Consider the following 23,824-nt stretch of genomic DNA (forward strand, 5'->3'; position numbering starts at 1 on the left):
TTTTAATTTTTATTACATTTCGATATAAATAAATAAATTTGTTTATTGCAAAATAACAACACATACTCTATCCTTTGAAATAACACTTTTTTTAGCAAAAACTTTCTTTGTTCATATATTTTAACTTAACATATGCAAGTGTTTTTACAAATATTTCACAAACAATAATAAAATAAGTTTGATTTTTGTGGAATTAACATATTAATATACAACAAAATATAGAGTAAGAAAATAATATATTAGATAAAGATTGGAAGAAATTTTGGTGTAAATCAACTTGTGTGAATCGAACACCGCTGTCCTGCGCGTAGCACCAAAAATTAATGTTTATTTAAAAAATTTCCTGACACTGTGGTAATTAATCGATTTTAATTTTGCGAATTGCAAATGAAAGGTACAGTACACTTCTATAAGCAAAAAAAATCAACTTGCTATCTGCTTTATTTTCAATCCTGCAACATTTTAAAAAAATTAATTTTTTTTGCGAAAGCTGGATTGCAAAATTTATTTTGCAAAATCTATTAAACCGATCTTAATGAAATTTACAGTGTTGTTTTACTATATCATAAAGTTTTTCTGGGTAAAATATGAGGGTCCTAAGTGCAGCATAAATGGTTGAAAAACGTAAAATGCGAATACTTGTTTTTGTATTGTTCTTTTTTTCGCAATTATTGCTATTTTGCAGCAAGGGTGAATATTTTTTAAATTTTTAACCAATTCTATATTGTAGCAAATTTAATTACGCCACTTTTATGTCAATACAACTATTCTCAGAAATGAATAGTTTTAAAGTTATAATCAAAAAACCAATAAAAAAATTGAATTTTTTCTTCATATTTTGACAGTTTGATTATTTAAACAATGTTCCGGACCATTATGAGTGGGAGGATAACTCATATATTATTTATTAGTATTTTTTTTTTCAAATATTATTATTTGAGTTATTTTCAAATTTGAGTCACCTCTCAACGTCCATCTCAAAACAGATGCGCCCTGGACTATTTGGCCATTCAAATATTTTGACTCATCCTGCATATATGGACATACCAAGCTAATTATTTTCTTTTAATAACGTCTCTCCGATTATTTCGTTTCTTATCCAATCATGTTTTGTCTTTGCAACATCTCCCATTTGAATTTAATTCCCGCAGCAATTAGATTGCTGTCGTGTTTTGTTTGTCTGGTCCAAGTTTCTCCTGCATAAGTTAATACTGGCAGTACGATAGTTTTATAAAAAGATAATTTTGCTGTGGATATCAAAGATTTCGGATTGGAGCCCAATAGGAAAGAGAAGAAGAGGTAGACCCCGAAAATCATGGAGGGATGAAGTGGACGAGGCCATGGAAAGACGAGACCTTAGAGACGGAGAATGGCAGAACAGAAACGACTGGAGACGTTGGTTGAAAGAAGGAAGGCGGCGACAGCTGTAAAAATCCTTATATAGGGTGAATCATGAGGAACTGTACATACTCCTACCTCGTATGGAGGCCCCTATGGGGTATAACAAATGACCATTAAAAAGTGTCTGCTCCCTTCTTTCTTCTTTAAGTACCGTGCCCAAATTTTTAGGCGTGGGTAGCTTCCATAACAATTTGCCGATATCGTTCTCGATCTTGTGCGGCATGTAACAATTGATCTGCTGATAAGCCAGTCCATTGACGAAGGTTTCGGAGCCATGAATATTTCTTTCGACCAATTCCTCTTTTTCCGTCGATCTTTCCATTGAGTATTAACTGCAGCATCCTGTATTTGCTACCTCTCATTATATGCCCCAGATATTCAAGTTTTCTCTTTTTTATCATCTTCATTAAGTCACCTTCGCCTTGACCTACTCTGTTTAAGACTTCTCTGTTTGAAATGCGTTGAACCCAAGATATTCTGAGCATTCTACGATACGACCACATCTCAAAGGCTTCTAATTTGTTCATCATGTTAACCTTCATGATCCAGGTTTCACATCCATATAGTAATACAGGATACACATAACATTTTAGGAACTTGATTCTTAGTTGTAAATTCAGCTGAGAGTTGCTCAGAATAGATCTAAGTTTCATAAATGCTCCTCTTGCAATTTCTATACGAGTTTTAATTTCTTCATCCGGATTTAGTGTCTCGTTTATTCAACATCCTAGGTATTTAAAATGGTTAACTTTTGTTATTGATTCATCACTGACAATTAGTTGCATAGGGCTGACGTCTTGTTTACTAACCACAAGTAACTTTGTCTTTGTTGCATTTATGTTAAGTCCGTTATTGGAGCATTCTCTAGTGACTCGATCAATAAGGAATTGAAGATCTTCGATATTTTCAGCCATGATCGCGGTGTCGTCTGCATATCTGATGTTGTTAATAGTTTCTCCCCCGATTCGAACTCCACATTGTCCTTCCAAGGCTTCATTAAAAATTATTTCTGAGTATACGTTAAACAAAGTTGGGGATAACACACAACCCTGTCTGACACCTCTTTGAATGCAAATTTTGTCTGTTTCTTTGCCGTCTACCAGAATAGAAGCTTCTTGATTCCAATATAGATGTTGTAAAAGTCTCAGATCTTTATCATCTATTCCAATCATTTCTAGATATTCAAACAACCTATCATGTTGAACTCTATCAAACGCCTTCTCAAAATCTATAACGTAAAATCAGACGTAAATTGGTTTCTGTACTTCCCATGATCGTTGAAGTAATGTTAACATTGAGAACAAAGCTTCCCTTGTTCCCAATCCTTCTCTGAAACCGAATTGTTTCTTTCCCATTGTCTCTTCACATTTCTGCTTGATTCTATTAAGAATTATCTTAAGAAGTAGCTTGAGAGAGTGGCTCATGAGATTAATTAGTCTAAAGTCTTTACATGATGATGTATTAGGTTTTTTTGGGAGTGGAATAAATGTAGACTCCAACCATATCTGTGGCATCATTCCAGTCTCGTATATATGGTTATAAATGGTTGTTAATTGTGAGACATTGTCGTCATCCAGAAGTTTGAGCCAGTCTGATGGTATTTGGTCAGGGCCTGGAGATTTCCCATTTTTGCTCTGTTTGATGGCTTTCTCTACTTGCGCTTTTAAAATACTAGGACCAGTATTCGTATACTTTGTGGTGCTAAGTGGTGGCCTCGTATCCAGGAAGAGCTCTTTTATATAGTTAGTCCATTCTTCCTTTTTTTCATCCAAGTCGAGAATTATGTTACCTTTGGAGTTTCTCATAAAGTGAGGAGTTCTTTTTCTCTGAGTGTAGGTAATTTCTTTAAGCTTTTTATGTATATTAAACTCGTCATGTTTTCTTCGTAGTTCTTCCATTTCACGACATCTTTGTTCCATCCAGTCCTCTTTTGCTCGCTTAACCTCGTATCTTATTTGTCGATATATCTCTCTATACCGAATCTCGTCTTTGTTTTTCCAATTTCTTCTTTGTTGAATAAGGTCTAGTATTTTATCGGTCATCCAATCCTTTTTCTTTATTGGATCTTTTTCTGGTTTCAAAACTTCGTTTGCTATGGTGACCATGGCGGAATTCATGATATCTAGATTTTGACCGATATTTTCTTGTTCAGATCTTTCTAACTGTTTTTTAATCTCACGATTTATCTTATTTCCGAACTCATCTGCTATTACGGCATTTCTTAGGAGTCGAGTATTAGGTTTCTTCTGCGTTGTGGGGGCTTTTATTCTTTTTAGTTTTAGTTTGAATCCAGCACAGAGCAGATTATGGTTAGTTGCTGCGTCTGCACTTGGGTATGTTTTTGCAGATGTAATACTGTTTCTAAACTGTCTGCTCCCATTGTTTAATAATATACAGGGCGAGTTGTTAATTTTTACAGAAATTTGTATTCGTCATAATTTTTGAACGGTAAGATCGATGTGTCTTTTATTTTGGTCAATTGTTACATTATTACCACCCAATCAACTGATTTATTCAAACTAGAAAAAAAATCAGGTCCGGCTTTAAAAAATTAGTTCGTTTTGGTCTTAGAAAAAATTTCACCCTGTATACGGTTTTTGAAAACTCTAATAATAATTTTACAAATTAGACAAACAGGCAATTAAAATGGCATATTTGTTTTTTCCCCACACGATTACTTAATTTTTTATAAAAAAATCAAATTTGACTATGAATTAAAAGTTTGGGAAAAGGAACCATAGATTTAAAAAAAAATATCTTTTATTACAAAAATTAATTTTTTTTTGAACAAATATTTAATTTATGAGTTACCACCCAATCAACTGATTTATTCAAACTGGAAAAAAATTACGCCCGGATTTAAAAAATTAGTTCGTTTTGGTATTGGAAAAAATTCAGCAATTTCTAACAGCAGTAAAATGTATTTTGAATTAAATAAATTACATACATTCTTCTTTTTTTCAATTAATATAATTCAAAAAAATATTTTTGCGGCCACCCTGTATAAATAATTATGGCAATGTTTATATTGCTGAATAGAGAATTTAATACCCTTTCAAATGAGCTGTCACACGACCCCTAGTCCCATTTAAAAAAAATCATCGATTACGGCATCACGTCCAGACGGATGACGTCACTAATATAATAAATATGCCAAAAAATCAGAATTTAAAAATAAAAATCGATCTATTTTGGGGTTTTTCCTTAAAGTCGCCAGATTACGAAATATCGAATTTATTCCTTCCATTTGCACCATACTGTAGTATTAATACATGGTGAGAAGGTAGTGATGCAAAAAACGACGGGAAAAATGTCGGGAAAATTTCTTTTTGTTTTTGTTTAATTTAGGTTTATTTGTTTATCTCCTTTTTGACAAACAAATATTATACAGGATGATGTTTTAGTATTATTCAAAACAACCTGTTCCTTTTAAAATTCTGGAAATTGGCTAAAAAGGTTGTATTATTTAAAACGTATAGCACGAGCAGTGGTAGTATTATTACTGATAAATTAAATATTTGTCCAAAAAAAATTAATTTTTGTAATAAAAGTTAATTTTTTAAAATCTATGGTTCACTTCACCAAACTTTTAATTCATAGTCAAATTTGATTTTTTATAAAAAATTAAGTAATCTTGTGGGGAAACAAATAAATATGCCATTTTAATTACCTATTTGTCTAATTTGTAAAATTCTTATATTAGAGTTTTCAAAAACCGTATACAGGGTGAAATTTTTTTCTAAGACCAAAATGAACTGATTTTTTAAAGTCGACCTGATTTTTTTCTTGTTTGAATTAATCAGTTGATTGGGCGGTAACTTATAAATTAAATATTTGTTTAAAAAAACTTAATTTTTTTAAAAAAAGTTAATTTTTTTAAATCTATGGTTCTTTTCACCAAACTTTTAATTTATAGTCATTTTTGATTTTTTTATAAAAAATTAAGTAATTGTGTGGGGAGAAAACAAATATGCCATTTTAATTGCCTATTTGTCTAATTTGTAAAATTCTTGAGTTTTCTAAAACCTTATACAGGGTGAAATATTTTTCTAATGCCAAAACGAACTAATTTTTTAAAGCCGGACCTGATTTTTTTCTAGTTTGAATAAATCAGTTGATTGGGTGGTAATAGTGTAACGATTGACCAAAATAAAAGACACATCGATCTTACTGTTCAAAAATTATGACGAATACAAATTTCTTTAAAAATTAACAACTCGCCCTGTATATTATTAAACAATGGGAGCAGACACTTTTAATGGTCATTTTTTATTTCCCATAGAGGCCTGCATACGAGGTAGGATTATGTACAGTTCCTCATGACTCACCCTGTATAGATAGATAGATAATTTTACTTTTACTTTGTTGTTTAGTTCCCTTCCCCCCAAAATGGTTTTGTTAATTGTATAGTATATTTTATATAGTCGGTTCGCTAAACTCAGACACAATTGGCTAGTGGTTTTAGTAAGTAATTTTGTCAATTTCGTAAATTACTAAATAGTTAGTAATTTTGCCCATTTTGGCAAAATTGGCCAAAAACAAAAAAAAATACCTACTAAAATCACTGGCCAGTTGTGTCTGAGTTTAGCGAACCGAATATATTTTATTTCTTTCACCACCTGCTCTAGTATCTGTTTTTCTGTGATCTGCTATTATTGATCCCAAGTATTCATATATTATCAATTATCACCTGTTCGAGTTGATTTTCTTTACTTTACTTTACTCTCTATTTTGTTAATTTTGTTCTTATTTGACTCTTTCTCATTTATAGGCTATTAATTATGTACTTTAGAAAGGAACTACAACGTTTACGGATTTTATTGTTTCATATTGTCAATGGACCTCTAAATATGAAAAAATCGCGAAGTGCTACCATTTAAAGAGGTGCGTTTTTGAGAAAGGGGTGAATTAGTCCCTAGGCATAGGGTGCATTAGGGTGAGTTCTATGCACTTTTGGTACAAACACGTCTATAGAAAAATTGTTCCAGATTAAATTTACTATCGTAATATCACCTTTTACATTCAAAAATATTTTTTTTTACAAAAATATATTCAAAACCAAGCAATAAAATACACGAAAGAAAGCAATTTTGGTTTTTTGCTCCATAACTTTTTCCCACAGGGATATAGGTATAGGCATTGCTTCACATAAAGAAAGCTTTCATCCTTCCTCTTTAAAATGGCGTTTAGTACAAGTCTCTAGGATTTATAGTTTCCGAAATGTGAAGTTCGCCACTGACAGCAATTTGGGGACATTTTCCTTGTTATGTCGCAAACATTGTTCTGTAACTTTTTCTACGCAGCTTTAGGTATATGCAATGGTAACTTTATTAGGAAGAAATGTCAATTACCTTTAAAATGGTTTATTGTAGAAGGCTGTATGACTATTTTTAAGCAATATATGGTTTTTCAAAGTTTTATACTTTTAATAATTTTTTATATATTTTACGATTATTTTTAAATTTCTCATTATAACTTTTTTCTTGTACATTTAGGTGTATACATTGTCTAATAAAAAAGAAAGTTTATATTCTTTACTTTAAAATGGTGTATGGTAAAAAATTCTAGGACTATTTTTAAACAAGATATGCTTTTTCAACGTGTGACATATACACATGCAATATGTCCCACTAAGTTGGAACCGTATTTAGAACTTTTTTATTATTAACTTTATGAAAAAAAAATTTTTTAAAATGCTCTGCATCGTCTAAAACCTAAGATACAATCATCAGATATAAAATTTTATTAATAGTATACGAGGTATGTTAAAAAATATGAATTTCGCTCAAGAGTAAAGTACCTTTATATTTCACAATATCGAAAAGTGTTATTAAGAAAAGTTATTTGGAATTAAAAATTATGTTATAAAATGCAATTATATTCTTCTAATTGAAAAAATAAAAAAAAATCAAAATTTTTCTCAAATTATGGATACCTTGTTAAAATTAGTCCTGGAATTTTTTACAATACGTAGTCCTACACCATTTTAAAGGTAAGCTTTTTTTATTGCACAATGTATATACCTAAATGTACAAGAAAAAAGTTATAATGAGAAATTTAAAAAATAATCGTAAACAATATCAAATCATTAAAAGTATAAAACTTTAAAAACCATAACTTGCTTAAAATAGTCGTACGACCTTATACAATAGACATAGACCATTTTAAAGGTAATTTACTTCTCTTTCTACCATGTCATATACCTAGAAATGCGTAGAAAAAAGTTGCAGAACAATGTTTGCGAAATAATGGGAAAAATTGCCCAAAAATGCTGTGAGCGGCAAACTTTCAAAAATCATATTTCGGAAATTATAAAACCTAGAGACTTCTACTAAACATCATTTTAAAGAGAAAGGATGGAAGTTTTTTTTCTTTGAGGCAGTGTCTATACCTATATCCCCGTGGAAAAAAGTTATGGGGCAAAAAAAAATTGCTTTCTTTCGTGTTTTTTGCTTTTTTTTAATATATTTTTGTAAAAAAAATATTTTAGACTTTAAAAGGTGATATTTCGATAGTAAATTTAACCCGGAACAATTTTTCTGTATACGTGTTTGTACCAAAAGTGCATAAAACTCACCCTAATTCAACCTGTGCCTACGGACTAATTCACCCCTTTTTCAAAAACGCACCCGTTAAAATGGTAGTACTCCGCAGTTTTTTCATATTTAGAGGTCCATTGACCATATGAAACAACAAAACCCCTTTAACGTTGTAGTTCCGTCTAGCTCTTTTATTTTGAACACAATCAATTGCCTATTATGAACATTACGATTTCCTTTACTCATGTGTTTATAATTTTTTGTATCTTTATCCGCGAATCATCATCATCGATGCCTTTCATTCCTGGTGGAATGGAAAGCGTATACTTAGTTCAGAGAAATAAGGAAAAAAATATCCTGTTGGTTACACAACCCTCTCCAGGCCGAAACCAATTTTTTTGAGTAGTATGGATATCTATATTAATAACCTTTATGTTTCCTGCAGCCGATTTTGATGATATACATAGTTATAAACAAATGAAGATCAAAAAACGGTAAATTTTCGCTTTTTTCGTTTATAACCAAAAAGTTAAGTATTTTAAACAAATTTGAGAGTGAGAAACTCATAAATCGTATAAAAAACTTCAATACGGCGTTCGCTGAATATGTCTATCCTTATTGGTTGCTTACTGCAAAATAAATCATACATTTTGAGTTATTATAAATATTCATAACTTATATAAAAATTAACTTAGAACGTTCTTATTACACGGAATGCTGAGACTTCTGGTGCTTAAATCATACCCTAAATTTCAAAGCAATTGGTCAAATAGTTTAGAAGGTATTTAATTTGTTTATGCCAAATTAATTTTTTTTTCAACGCTCAAGTCAGAAAATGATGAAGTTACACTAATACTTTGGATAGTTTATGAAAGAAGAAGATTTATACTATTAATTTAATTAAAAAAAAAATGACAAAAAATCATTCTAAATACTGCAAAATTATTTTGCAAAAACATGTGAATTAAAAAAGGGGGGGGGGCTAACTTCGTTCCTAATTGTCCTAGGACAATTGTTTTTCTTTCTAAATGTGTATAATAATTCAGTCTTTCCAAATATGAAAAAATAATTTTTCTACGGGTAACGGTTAAAAAGTTATTCTAATTGTTTATAAGTTAGCAAAAAATCGACGTGTTTTTGCAAAATAATTCTACACTGTTTAAAATTCCTTTTTGTCATTTTTAAATTAAGTCAATAGCATAAATATTCTTCTTCCATAAACTGTCAGAAGTCTTACTGTAACCTCATAATTTTCTGACTTATAGTGTTGCAAAAAAAAATGAATTTGGGATAAACAAATTAAATAACTTTTAAACTATTTGACCAATTGCTTTGAAATTGAAAATATAATTTAAGCACCAGAAGTCTCAGTAATTCGTGTAATAAAAAGGTTCTAAGTTAACTTTTACATAAGTTATGAATATTTGTAAAAACTCAAAATTTATGATTTATTTTGCAATTTTTAAAGCAACCAATGAGGATAGACATATTCAGCGAACGCCATATTGAAATTTTTTAGACGATTTATGAGTTTTTTACTCTCAAATTTGTTTAAAATGCTTAACTTTTTGGTTATAGACGAAAAAAGCGAAAATTTACCCTTTCTTGATCTTCATTTGTTTATAACTATGTATATCATCAAAATCGGCTGCAGGAAACATAAAGGTTGTTAATATAGATGTCCATACTAATCAAAAAATTTGGTTTCGGCCTGGAGGGGGATGTCTCACGAGAAGAATCTTATTTCTCTGGACTAACTGGCAAATTATTTAATTTACGAAGATTACTGACATATTTTCAAAAGTATCGTGAAATAAAGACCGCTACACACCTTCAGTTTTAACTGCACAGTTTCAACTGAACAGTCGAACTGTTCAGTTAAAAATATGTGTAGACAAAACTGAAAACTGTACAGTTCAACTGACAAATGAATTGAAATTTCATTAGATAAAACTGTTCAGTTAAAACTGTGCAGTTCAAACTGAAGGTGTGTAGCAAAAGCTGTGTAGTTGCTACTCACCATTTGAGCTACATTTTTGAAAATCCGTGTAAAATACATACCAGCTTTTCGAATGTGTAAAAAGATTTTTCTGCGGGCAATATTTTTAAAGTTATTGTAAGTGTTTATAAACTACAAAATTTCAAAAATTTGACATTAGAATTTGTGACTATAATAAATAATTTTTTATACTTTTTTAATACATATTGATAGTAAAAGTCTTCTACTTTCATATGACATCCGCAGAATTTTTCTTCATTATTTCTGTCTATCTTATGTTATTGCAAAAAAAGGTCTCTGGGATAAACATATAAAATAACTTTTAAAATAATTAATGGATCACTCTCAAATTTTGAGGGTTTGTTAAGTACCCCAGTACCCAACTTTGGGTGAAACACCAAAGTTCTACGTTATTTTTAATAAAATTTATTAACATATATAATAATTTTCACTTATTTTGCAGTTTGCCAGGCAACAAATTGTCTTCTTAACTTTCAAAGATGGACATTTGGAAGCTTTTTCAATGTTCTAAAAAATCAAATTTTGTTATTTTATGTCAACTATTCATTCTTAAATAGCTATTATAGTCTTTTGGAGTAACTCAGCTCTTTCAGTAAATTATCATGCGGATATTGTTTTCGTTTTAATAACCAATGTTTACCCAAGTGCTTTTCTGTTTTGTTTTGTCTTTTCCAAAATGCGTAATAGACAAATAATTGCTACAGCACCATCCGGTGAAGCCATGGTGACTCTGCTGGTAACGAGTGACTTCAACAGAAAAATTATTTCAACTGATAAAGCTGAACGTGTGTATTTTTTTATAGACCATATGGATGTCAGTTTTAACTGAACGGTTCGACTATTCAGTTGAAACTGTGCAGTTAAAACTGAAGGTGTGTAAAGAAACAAGGCTTTTATTCTGGATGGATACACTTTTTTATTATTTCTATTTTGTCACATTTTTCTGATCAGAAGATAAATTTTTATAGTTGGTTGTTCCTAGAAACATTTATAAATTCAATTGCTGGTATTTAAAATATTAGTTATTTTAGAGTAGGTGCATTAAAAATGGTAATGATAATTAATGGTGGTTATCTACTTATAAATTTTGTCAAAAATACTAATGACCTGTCCAGGTACCTAAAACAATTGAAACTTGAGTAATACACAGTGAACTTCTTTGTTTATTAATGGCCAAGAGGAAACAAGATAAAATAACAAACTGATAAGAGTAAACTTTCTAACTAGCAAACAAATTGTAGGTTTAGGTAATTGTGTTCAGTAATTAATCATTAATAAATAATGTCATTAAATATTTCGGTTTAAATATTACTTATGTCAATAAATTCCTCATTATTTTGGGGAATAAGGATTTTAATGTAAATTGTTAACTAATTGTACAGTGATAATTCTAAAACGTTTTTTATTTATTTTTTTCTTAACATTCTTTATGGTTGATATTATAATCAACTTTCTTTTTCTTATTTTGTATAGTTTTTGATAAGTCCTAGCTGTAGTAATTTTATTCTGCGCTTTTCAATATCTGAATTTTGGTTTTCCAATCCGATGTTGCCATTAATTTAATACTTTCGTCTACGTTGTCTCTCCGTCTCTTTTCGGCGTTCTTCTGCCTCTTTGGCATTGGATATTGTGGTATAGTTTGTTATTCTTGTTTAATTACATTTTTTCAATTTTAAAACATCTGTTTTCTGCTATTAGTCCAGAGAAATAAGATTTTTCTCGTGACACATCCCCCTCCAGGCCGAAACCAAATTTTTTGAGTAGTATGGACATCTAAATTAATAACCTATATGTTTCCTGCAGCCCATTTTGATGATGTACATGTTATAAACAAGTGAAAATCAAAAAACGGTCAATTTTCGCTTTTTTCGTCTAATACTAAAAAGGGACAGGCGCCAACTAATAACATTTAAAGACAAAAATTTTCAATGTTGTTCTGAAGCTATTTCCTTGGGGCATTTTTATAATTAAGTATTTTCTACGGGAAATAAGCCACAATTTTACTAAAAAATGAATTTATTAACGTTTCGAAGCCCAAATCGGGTTTCGTTGTCAAAATACAAAATACTATTAAAATAAACAAAAATGTTGTTGCTAAGTAACAAAATTCTTCTAATAATTTATTTAATCTGACTCATTTAGGGAAAATCGTGATTTACTATGGAATCTCTAACGCGAGAATTTTACTGTCATCGTTGCATTTGGTTGTCTTTTTAAAGACAGATCACATGCTATGATTTTTTTGCGACGGATATCCTTGAGTTGGGATTGATTTCATGTAATCGAATGAACTATCTTTTAGTAAAGTCGTCCCAGGAAGGCAACTCATAAATATTGGCGATATCATTTTAAAATCTTCTATTTTAAAATGTATAATATACGTCTGAATTGCCAATATAAATGAGTCAGATTAAATAAATTATTAGAAGAATTTTTTTTACTTAGCAACAACATTTTTGTTTATTTTAATAGTATTTTGTAATTTGACAACGAAACCCGATTTGGGCTTCGAAACGTTAATAAATTCATTTTTTAGTAAAATTGTGGCTTATTTCCCATAGAAAATACTTAATTATAAAAATTTTCAAGTCAAAATGTACACAAAATACAAATGTGTCAAAATACAAATTAAAAAAAAAGAACGATCAAGAACGAATATATTCAGTAGATCCCGAGATATAGAAAATGATAGTAGTTTTAAGTTGCCTTTTTTAGTTCTTGAACTCATGCATTTGTCGGCTACCAGCTCCCCCTTCACTTACCACAACTAGTCACCAATTTAACTACATTTTTAAAAATTTGTTTAAAATACCAGCTTTTCTAATATGTAAAATGATTTTTTCTACGGACAATATTTTTAAAGTTATTCTAAATGTTTATAAACTACAAAACTTCACAAATTTGGCATTAGGATTTTTGACTATATTAGATATTTTTTATCTTTTTTTAGTACATTTTGATAGCATCAGTTTTCTACTTTAATTTTGGCATACGCAGAATTGCCCCATCTTCACTATTTTCTGTCTTATGTTATTGCAAAATAGAGGTATCTGGGATAAACAATTAGAGTAACTCTTAAACTAATTAATGGATCGGTCTCAAATTTTGAGGGTTTGTTAAGTACCCCAGTACCCAACTTTGGGTGAAACACTAAAGTTCTAAGGTAGTTTTAGTAAAAGTTATTAACAAATAACGATTTTCACTTGTTTTGCAGTTTGCGTAGCAACAAATTAATTTTTTAACTTTCAAAATGAAGGTTTTTTAAAGTTCTAAAAAATTAAATTTTGTAATTTTATGTCAACTATTTAGCTTTTGAATGGGGTGCAAAAAATCGAAAAAATTGCGATTTTTGCACTAAATTGTTAATAATTAAAAAACGGACGCGAACTCTAGGCAGGAAAAGGTAGGTTTTCTTTCTATAGGTCTACAATAACTAAAAAAGTGTCAGCTACCTGGATCTTTGAGTGTCCCGAACATAGTCTATTTCTAGCTTATTATCCTGGAGTATTATTCGTTTCCGTATTTTTTCCTCCTCGCTGCCCTCAGTTATCTGTACACCCAGGTTTGTGAGCTGTTTTTCTACTTCAATATTAGCTCCGTCTATTGTCAAATTCTGTAAGTTTCGTTGTTTCCTTGTGTATTATGGCTTTAGTTTTATCTACGTTGACGGCTAACCCTATTTCTTTCGCATTTCCTTCAAGCTCCACATAAAGTTCTTTGATGTCTCTTGCGGCTCTTTTCATCAAGTTTACATCATCTGCTGCGTACCTTACAATCTGCTTAGACTTATTAAACAATAAATTTTTTGGGTTTACGGGCATTTTTCTTATAACATATTTGATAGATATATTAAACAGCCCATCTCCCTGTTTTAACACTTTAGTTATCTGGAAGGGATCTGTCAATTGATTTTTTGAACTCGTTTTTGCGCTTCTGTGTGAGTCATGATGGCTTGAACTAACTTTACCAATTTCCTTGGTATACCAAAGGGTCTAGCCCAGTGTTTCCCAACCTTTTTTGTGCCATGGCCCACCTTAGCGTTTCTAAAAATTTTATGCCCCCTATGTAACATACATACATAATTTTTAATATTAAAAAAATTGAATTTTTCACTTACGAAACTTAAATGATAGTTTTTGGGAAGAAATCACTAGGAAATTGTTAACGAAACTGTTAACGAGATTGTAAATAAATTTTCAAAACAAATAATGAAAAACTCAAATTCAATCAACTATTGTAAATGGGAAATAAGCCACAATTTAACTAAAAAAATGATTTTATTAACGTTTCGACCCACATCGGATGTTGTTGTCAAAATACAAAATATTAATAAATTAAACAATAATGTTGTTGCTTAGAACGCATAGCAAGGCTCAAGTGGCAATGGGTCGGACATGTTGCCCGAGATAATTCCGAAAAATGGACACAGACACTAACAAACTGGAGAACAAGAGAGAACAGGCGAGGAGTAGGCAGACCACAGAAGAGGTGGGCAGATGATATCAAACAAGTCGCGGGCAAGCAGTGGATGAGAATTGCCAAGAGTAGAAATCGATGGAAACAAAAAATGGAAGAGGCCTATGTGCAGCAGTGGACGAACACAGGCTGAAGAAGCAGAAGAAGAAGTTGTTGCTTAGTAAAAAATTCTTCTAATAATTTAATTTAATCTGACTCATTTATATCGGCAATTCCGACATATATTATACGTTATACATATATTATACATATGTTATACATTTCTAGTCGGACAAACTTTGATGTACGGGAACACTGGAACAGGGGAAGTTTTAATTGTGGGACAGGTTAAAAATTTGGAACGTCAGATTAAGAAAACGTCCCATGTATTTTGTTGGACAGAACATCCAATTGATTTGTTACCCTTTCATTAAACTCTCATATCGTTTTTAATTCCAAACAACTTTCCTAAATAACAATTTTCGATATTGTGAAGTATGTATAAAAGGTACTCTTGAGTGAATTCACATTTTTTGACATATCTCGTATAAAATTAATAAAACTTGATATCTGATGATTGCATCTTAGATTCTATACGATGCGATGCAGAGTATTTTATAAAGAATAACTTTTTTTCGTAAAACTGATAATAAAAAAGAGACAAGGAGACCCAATGTCACCAAAACTTTTTAATACGGTCTTAGAACATGCTTTTAAGAGTTTGGATTGGATGACAAAGGAAATAAAGTGGAGATGGGCAGGACACATAGCCAGAATGACAAATGGGCGATGGACAAAGAGGTTATTAGAATGGAGGCCAAGAGAAGACAAGAGGAGCGTCGGTCGACCGCCTACAAGATGGACTGACGACTTAAGAAAGCTAAATAAAAACTGGATGAGAGCGGCGCAGGATAGATGGGGTTGGAAACAAGGGGAGGAGGCCTATGTTCAGCAGTGGACTTTTGAGGCTGGATGAAGAAGATAATAAAAAAGTTATCAATAGGTTCCAAGTTACGCAGACATACTGTATAAGAGCTCAAAAATTCGGGAAAATCTAGACTCGCCATCTCTATTCTACTGACATTCCTGCAATTTCCCACGTCCCTCCTCGCCGCTTTCAGTACATAACGTGTTCCATACAGATCTTTCTCGGCTATATCGAGATGGAACCGTTACTTGCGGTCGGTTGAAATTAACTCTCTCGTTACACTATTTTTCTACGCTAGAGCATTCGTTTCAATATTATTACGATACTTGATTTTCCGTTTTTTGTTGATTTTGTTGAAGATTTTGGAGTATGTTTAACATCTATATAGTATGTTTAACATCATTCAAGTTAAAAATTTATTGTAAGATTGTTGGTTTGAATAAAGTTATTTTCAAGAAGTGTAACATTGGTGACAGCGTTGGGATCAATCTCACAGAATTGTAATAATATTATATCGTTTAAACTTTAAACTATTAGGTTTTTATTTCTATTTCATTTTTAGCAAGCCAGAAACCGAGATCTTCCTAGATACGATGCCAATAACCAAACTCTCGATGGTAGGACGTCGACTATTAACGATTCTAGTTGTTGTAGCAGGCTGCAGTAGTCTCTAGGAGTGCGCTTTTTAGCTCGACAGTAAGAAATGTTTTTAACTATTTTGCAGAGATTGTTGATTTTTGTAATGTTTAACGAAATTATTTTTCATGGTCAGACAAATTATACAAAAGAAAGACTTGTGACGAGTTAAAAATACCACTAACAAAACCAATTATTCCCAGTTTCCCAAGTTTTTACAAACAATTATTGAATTTATTTATTGAATTATGTCCTTATTTTGATGTACATTTTTCCCTAGTAAATTATTTCAACAAGTAGACATATATTTGTAGTGCAGTCACTGAAGAATTTTACGCCCGATTTCGTCGAATCTCATCGATTTTCATAAAAATTAGTGAGTAGTTAGAGAATACCTCAAGAAACAAAAGCGACATGGTGCCAATTTGCACTTTTACACTGGATGTGGATGTCACCCCTTCTATGAGATGAAAATTATTTTTATTAAAAATAAACCCATAAATCGATAAAGGGACAAATTCTACTCAAAATTTGTTATATGTCAAGTTATTAATAAAAATCAATATTTTTTAGTTATTAAAGTTTTTACAAAAAAGTAATTAATATCAGAATTGAAGCTAATAAAAAATCGAATAAACTCCCTACTTGAGAAACGTTTTAATATCAATCCAAAGTGAGTAATTAAGTAATTGAATGTATATTTTTTTCGGCGAGTACTCAAATCTAAATATTCAAGCTCAAATAACGGGAAAACTATGCATTTTATAAAACATACTTATTAAAGACTTGTAAAATTACTCAGGAATACCTATCATATGAGCTCCAGAAGAAGTTGATTGATAGGATCAAAATTAAGCAAGTTGTGATGAAAATAAGAGGACCCTTTTGATTTTTTTTAGGAATTAGTGGTTTAATTTAACTAGATTAATTAGAAGTTTAATTTAACTTATTGACGATTTATGTAATTTTAGTAAATTGGATTGTTACTGTTTTGTTTTTTTTTACTATTTATAAGCTTTGTCGATAAAATTGTAAAATTTTTCATGGCAATAAAGCATATTTCTATTCTATTCTATTTTAGTGACAAACAAAACATATGCCATTTCCACAAAAATTAAAATTTATAGTAATCCCTATAAGACTTTCTTTACTTTAGCATAAGTAATGGCCTCAAACATTTTGCATTGAAAAAAAAATTAAAGGCATTCGTGGGAGTGCCGACAGAAGTGAAAACTTCTTATAGTATATAAATTACGAGCTCAATGATTTTACCCCATCCTAAAAGAAGTGCTATACCTACATCATATACGATATACGCGATGAGTATGCCCTATGCTATTTATGTATACAAACACATAATTTATATATGTACAAAATTTATTTCAGCGAAGTGATGACGGTCGCAAATTCAATACTTTTTCCCCATCCAAGAAGTGCACAACGTCCCTAAAGAAATTTTCAATTCAAAAATATATTTCGTCGAAGCGATAACGGTCGCTAATTTACTACTTTTTCCCCATCCAAAAGTGCACAACGTCCCTCAAGAAGTTTTCACTTCAAATATTTATTTCGTCGAAGCGATGATGGTCGCTAATTAAATACTTTTTTACATCGAAAAAGTGTACAAAGTCCCTAAATAAGTTTCACTTCAAATATTTATTTCGTCGAAGCGATGACGGTCCATAATTCAATACTTTTCCCCCATCCAAAAAGTGCACAACGTCCCTCAAGAAGTTTTCACTTCACGAATTTATTTCATCGAAGCGATGACGGTCGATAATTTAATACTTTTTTCCATCCAAAAAGAGCACAACGTCCTTAAAGAATTTTTTACTTTAAATGTTTATTTCGTCGAAGCCATGACGGTTGCTTATTTATTACTTTCTCCCCATCCAAATTTAATAATTTTTCCCCATCCAAAAAGTGCACAATGTCCCTAAAGAAATTTATTTCGTCGAAACGATGACGGTCGCTAATTTAATAATTTTTCCCCATCTAAAAAGTACACAACGACCCTCAAGAAGTTTCCACTTCAAAAATGTATTTCTTCGAAGCGATGACGGTCGCAATGACGGTCGCCAATTTAATACTTTTTCCCGTCCAAAAAGTGCACAACGTCCCTAAAGAAGTTTTCACTTCAATACGTATACGTACAAAATTTATTTCGCCGAAGAGATGACGGTCGCGAAATAAATCCTTTTTCCCTATCGAAAAATAGGTTTTACATTTATTTTAAATTTAAATACTTCTATACACTTTATGTCTAGATACACATAATATAGATATACAAAATTTATTTCGTCGAAGAAATGACGATCGCAATGACGGTCGCGATGACGGTCGCGAATTCAATGCTTTTTCCCCTATCCAAAAATCGCACAACGTCCCTAAAGAAGTTTTCAGTTCAAAAAAATATGATTTTCGTTATTCGTAAATTTCATTTTCTTTGGATAATAACTCCAAAAATTCTCGATATACGTAAAAAATTATGGACGGACGAAATTTGAGTTTTTTTTATGGAAAAAATTTTACTTATTTTTTTTATTTTTGTAGGATAAACAATAACCGAGATAGAAACGTTTAAAGCCTACATTTTACGACGAGTACCATGTAAACGGGGTCCTTTAACTTTTTATCTTAAAAAAATAACATATAAAAGATTAAGTTCAATGCGATTTGATAGCCCTTGAAATTACCTTTCAAATTGGAGAAACCTGATATCATAAAAATTATCAGAGTTATTCTAAAAAAATATCATTTTTCTGAAAATTTTGTAAAAGTAGAACATAAATTTTTGAAAAATTTTTGGAGCATAAAATTTTGAAGCTATCAGCTAGTTCTGGAGCTCATTTGATAGGTATTTGTGAGGACTTTAACAAGTGTTTAGTGAGTATATGTTATAAAATGCATCGTTTTCCCGTTAAGCTTAAATACTTAGATTTGAGTACTCGCCGAAAAAATTTACATTTTTAATTAATTTTGGTAATGATAACTTTTTTTGGTAAAAACTTATAGTTTGTGATCTATTTATGACAGCTTTAAAACGTGCTCCATAACAGCTTTAAAACTTGCATTTTTTCACAAAAAATGAAAATCTTTGATCTTTAATAACCCAAAAAGTATTTATTTATCTTAATAACTTGATATAGCAAATTTTGCAAATTTTATTGGAAATTGATGGAGGTTCAACGAAATCGGAGGTAATAGCTCATATCCACCTTCAGTGACTGCACTAATGTTGAAACAATTTACTTGCGAACGATACTTTGTAAGAGGAGCTACTGTGTTGTGTTTATTAGCACCATTAGTAAACTTTGTGAAAGTTGTCGCTATGTCAATCTCTGTAGGCCGTTTTTTGTCTGACTATGAAAACAGCTTGTGCAGCTACTACTTATTATGTCTTTTAATGACTGATTTTTTCTTCATTTTTATGATTTATTGATCTACTTTATACCTGACTAGTCCTTATTAATTAAGTCATAAATAAATAAATATTTGTTTTTATTATAAATAAGAATAATTTTGAGATACTGTATTAAAACTTTATTATTATTACGTCTATATTGTATGTGAGGATCTTTTTGAGCACAAATTTTAAGGTTATTATTATTGAGAATATTTTTAGAAAAAGTCAGGAAAAAAGGATTTTTATTCCTAAAGTTCGGTCATATAGTAAGAGGTCCTCGTTATAGTCTGATGCGTTTGATTGGACGGGGTCGAGTTCGCTCCCAATGGTAAGAATTTTACCTGAACTAAAAAAGGTAGAGTCCGAATTGGCTCCCATAGACAAAATTTATTTTACCTAAACATGTCGAAAATATCACCCAGCGTTGTCACTTCTTTCAAATTTTCTCTTTTTGTTAGAAACAGGTACCTTCTTAGAAATATCTATGGGAAAGGAGGAAGACCTAACCCTTCGGTCCTAACTTAACTTTCGGGTATTAGAGTGTAGAGCGCAAACCGGCCGATTTCAGGTAAGAGCGCAAAACGGTCGAGCGCATACCGGCCGACACCGATAATTTGTGTTAAAATTGCCACATATGCCAATGTTGAACTAAAACAAACTCTAAAAGTATTTGTCTAAAAGTATAATTTTCCTATAAAAAGTCTATATCACTATGTAAATTTCCTAAGCAGTATAAATATTAAACGATTTGGCAACAATGTCTAATGTTTCCGCGATTATATGAGAGCCTACCCGCATTCATGCGGGAGCCAATTCGTACCCTTCTAAAATATACCTGAACGAAGCGGAGCGAACTCGACTTCACCCGTTTGATTATAGAGAACAAAATAAAAGGTAAAAGAGATGGAGGAAGAAGACGAACCTCCTGGTTAAGAAAACTAATGGAATGGTTTAGTCTGAGCTCTCACCAACTATTTAGAGCTGCTGTAAGTAAAATAAGAATTGCCATATTGATACCCAACCTTCGATAGGAGATGGAACCTTAAGGAGAAGATTTTTATGTCATGGAGCTTTCCTGAAAATTTTTGTTTTGTGTTCGTAAAATTTGCCGTCTTGAACGTGGATTTATTTTATTGAAGTTATACTTCTTTAGGCGCGATTGGGAGTGATTGTAAATGTGCTCGAATTCATCAATAATTGTTGGTACTAAGTGCAAATACTTTATACGTTTGCTCTGATTGAGTATTCCAATGACATGTCAAAAATTATCCAATATGGCGGCTGTGGTTTGTCATTTTTATTATTATGGTTATGGTTGTTAAGTTGTGAGAACAGAGACAAAAGTAAGTTTATAGTTGTACTGACTTTTTAAATAGTTTTGATATATATATTTGGACTTATTAATAGAGAGAAAAATAATGTGTGTGTACTTTGTACGCACGTTAGAAGTTATATAGTTCTATTAAAATTGTGTAGAAAACCTGACGTTTTTTAGATTTTCTACGATTCCTCAAGGGAAAAGAAATTGCTGGGATGCTCCAATTCGTCAAAAAATAACGTATTAACATTATTTTTCGAGAATTTACCATTTTTAACGATTTTAAAATTTGAAGAAATACAGCAGAAAATCGAAAGGGTAGCCCATGAAACAATTATAAACTTACTTGCATAGAAATTGGCCCAATTAAAAATTTTTATTATCCAACATAAACGAATGAATCAAAAAACAGAATGTTAAGAAAACCTGAGGCTATAGTTGGGTTTTACTTTCAGTATTTTATAAATGCTAGAATATTCCACAGGGTGATGCGAACTTTGAGAAAAAAACACAGTTTGATTGGTACACCCGGTATACAATGAAAATTTACCTCTTTAGCAACAATATTATTACAGTGGTATTGTTAAAGAATCAGGCTATAACATGTTCAAAAAATCACTTAAATCGGCCAATAGGTTTAGGAAATATTAGACATCAAAAATGACCAAATTTTAAAGTGGGCCGATTTCTATGCACGTAAGTTTAGTATACATTTTTTGTCGAAAAACGACTTTTTTAGAGTTTATATGATTACTCACGAGAAAAGTAATTGCGGGACGCTTCAGTTCATAAAAATTACGTATTAACGTTATTTTTAATTATTTTAAGTATTAAAATAATTAGTTTTAAATTTAAATAAAAATACAATTAAAATATATTAGTTTCGTTGAAATCATAAAAATAGAAGCATAACTTCTTACGTGCGTACAAAGTACACACTCTTTTTTTTTGTTTCATTTCTCGATCCTTAAATTTTTTCGTTTCTTTTTGTTGACTGTACAACTTTCTCCTTGTGTTATTGTTTTTACTGTAATTTTAAATTTCAGATAATTATGAAGCAACCCTGAGCAACTTTCATTTCGTTATTGTTTTCATTTGCACGTACCTGTTTTTAGGTTGTCGTTATCTGCTTTTGTATTAGGCTATTATCTGATGGGCTTTTCCGGGAACTGATGGATTTATTTTATATTTTTGTTTCGTTTCTCGGTCCTGGAATTTTATATTTTCGCTTTGTTCATTGTACAACTTTCTTCTTGTTATTGTTTTTGCTTTAATTTTTCTATTGCGGGCAGTTTTGTTATTGACTAGTATTACTAATTACTGTTTTACATTATGTAATCATCAATGTCGTTCACCAACTTTCTTTTCGCTATTGATTTCATTTGGATTTACCTGTTTGGTTTATTAACTATGGACTTTCCCGAGGACAATAAATTACTGTTGTCCAATGTTTACGTTGATTACAATAGCAACAAAAGGTATTATCTACTGTTATTCAAAAACTTTACCTAAAAAATAGTAGGTATGTATTACGTATGTATTTTTATTAGAAAACGAGAATTCGTGAATCAAAATACACTCATGTGCAAAAAAATCGATCCTCTTAAAAATTTGGTCAGTTTGACGTCTCGAATTTCCTAAACCTGTTGTCCGATTTTAGTGATTTTTTTACCATGTTATATAGCCCTACTCATTACCAATATCGCTGTAATAATATTGTTGCTAGACGGGTAAACTGTCGTTGTATACCGCGTATACGAATCAAACTGTGTTTTTTTCTCAAAGTTTGCATCAGCCTGTGGACTATTCTAGCATTTATAAAATACTAAAATTAAAACCCAACTATAGCCTAAGGTTTTCTCAACATTCTGTTTTTAGATTCATTCGCTTATGTTGAATAATAAAAAAGTTGGGTATTTTAACAACTGGCCATGTTCGTCATCAGTACAGGGTGTTTCTAAACAAGTGCGACAAACTTTAAGGGGTAATTTTAAATGACAAAATTATGACAGTTTTGCTTTATAATCATATGTCCGCAAACTCTTCGTTTCCGAGATACGGGATGTTCAATTTTTTTTTACAAACTGACGATTAATTTATTGCTTTCGAACCAGTTGAGATATGCAAATCAATTTTGGCGGGTTTTAAGACGTAGTTATTGCACATTTTTTGACATACAATTAAGAATTTAATATTCAGCATTGGTGCGCAAACGGGTATTATGACCGACCATATTACCTGTATGCACGCCAATGGTGAATATATAATTCTTAGTTGTATGTGAAAAAATGGGCAATAGCTATGTCCTAAAACCCACCAAATTTGATTTGCATAACTGGTTTTAAAGCAATAAATAAATGAAGTATAAATAAATAAATAAATCGTCAGTTTGTAAAAACAAATTGAACATCCCGTGTCTCGGAAACGAAGCGTTTGCGGACATGATTATAAAACAAACTGTCATTATTTTCTTATGTAAAATTACCCCTTAAAGTTTGTCGCACTTATTTAGAAACACCTCGTACTGATGACGAACATGGCAAGTTGTTAAAGTACCTACCTTTTTTATTATCCAACATAAGCGAATGGATCTAAAAACAAAATGTTAAGAAAACCTGAGGCTACAATTGGGTTTTAATTTCAGTATTTTATAAATGCTAGAATAGTCCACAGGGTGAAGCGAACTTTGAGAAAAAAAACACAGTTTGATTCGTACAGCCGGTATAAAATGGCAGTTTACCTGTCTAGCAACAATATTAGCGATATTGCTAATGAATAGGGCTATAACATGGTAAAAAAATCACTTAAATCGGACAACAGGTTTAGGAAATTCGGGACATCAAAATGACCAAATTTTTAAGTGGATCGATTTTTTTGCAGGCGAGTGTATGTTTTGAAAATGTCATACTTGCCATAAACATTCCGTTTTAAAATAGTTTTTTGTAAGTGATCTAGAAGAATTGGCGTTGTTAAGTCATAATGACGACCTCTCGTTAATTTTGGAGGAACTAAAATTGAGGCCTTTTTTCTTTTTGTTGTCCTGCTATAATGGCGGTTTTTAATGTCAAATCGTTGTTAAAATATTTGTCAGTATGTTCAAAAAAATCAATAAGGTGAAAAA

General features: G+C 31.0%; 1 protein-coding gene across 1 annotated transcript in view; it reads left to right on the forward strand.

Moving 5' to 3' along the window:
• The window catches only part of LOC114331280 (ras-related protein Rab-30-like), a 39,152-nt gene extending 16,672 nt beyond the window's left edge, over positions 1 to 22,480 (forward strand). The window contains exon 5 of the mRNA XM_028280796.2: positions 15,906 to 22,480. Coding sequence (XP_028136597.1) covers positions 15,906 to 16,010 — 105 coding nt within the window. The 3' untranslated portion in view covers positions 16,011 to 22,480. The remainder of the gene's footprint in view (positions 1 to 15,905) is intronic.
• Positions 22,481 to 23,824: the final 1,344 nt, after the last annotated feature.

Source organism: Diabrotica virgifera, chromosome 1 (assembly GCF_917563875.1).
Source record: "Diabrotica virgifera virgifera chromosome 1, PGI_DIABVI_V3a".
NCBI lineage: Eukaryota > Metazoa > Arthropoda > Insecta > Coleoptera > Chrysomelidae > Diabrotica > Diabrotica virgifera.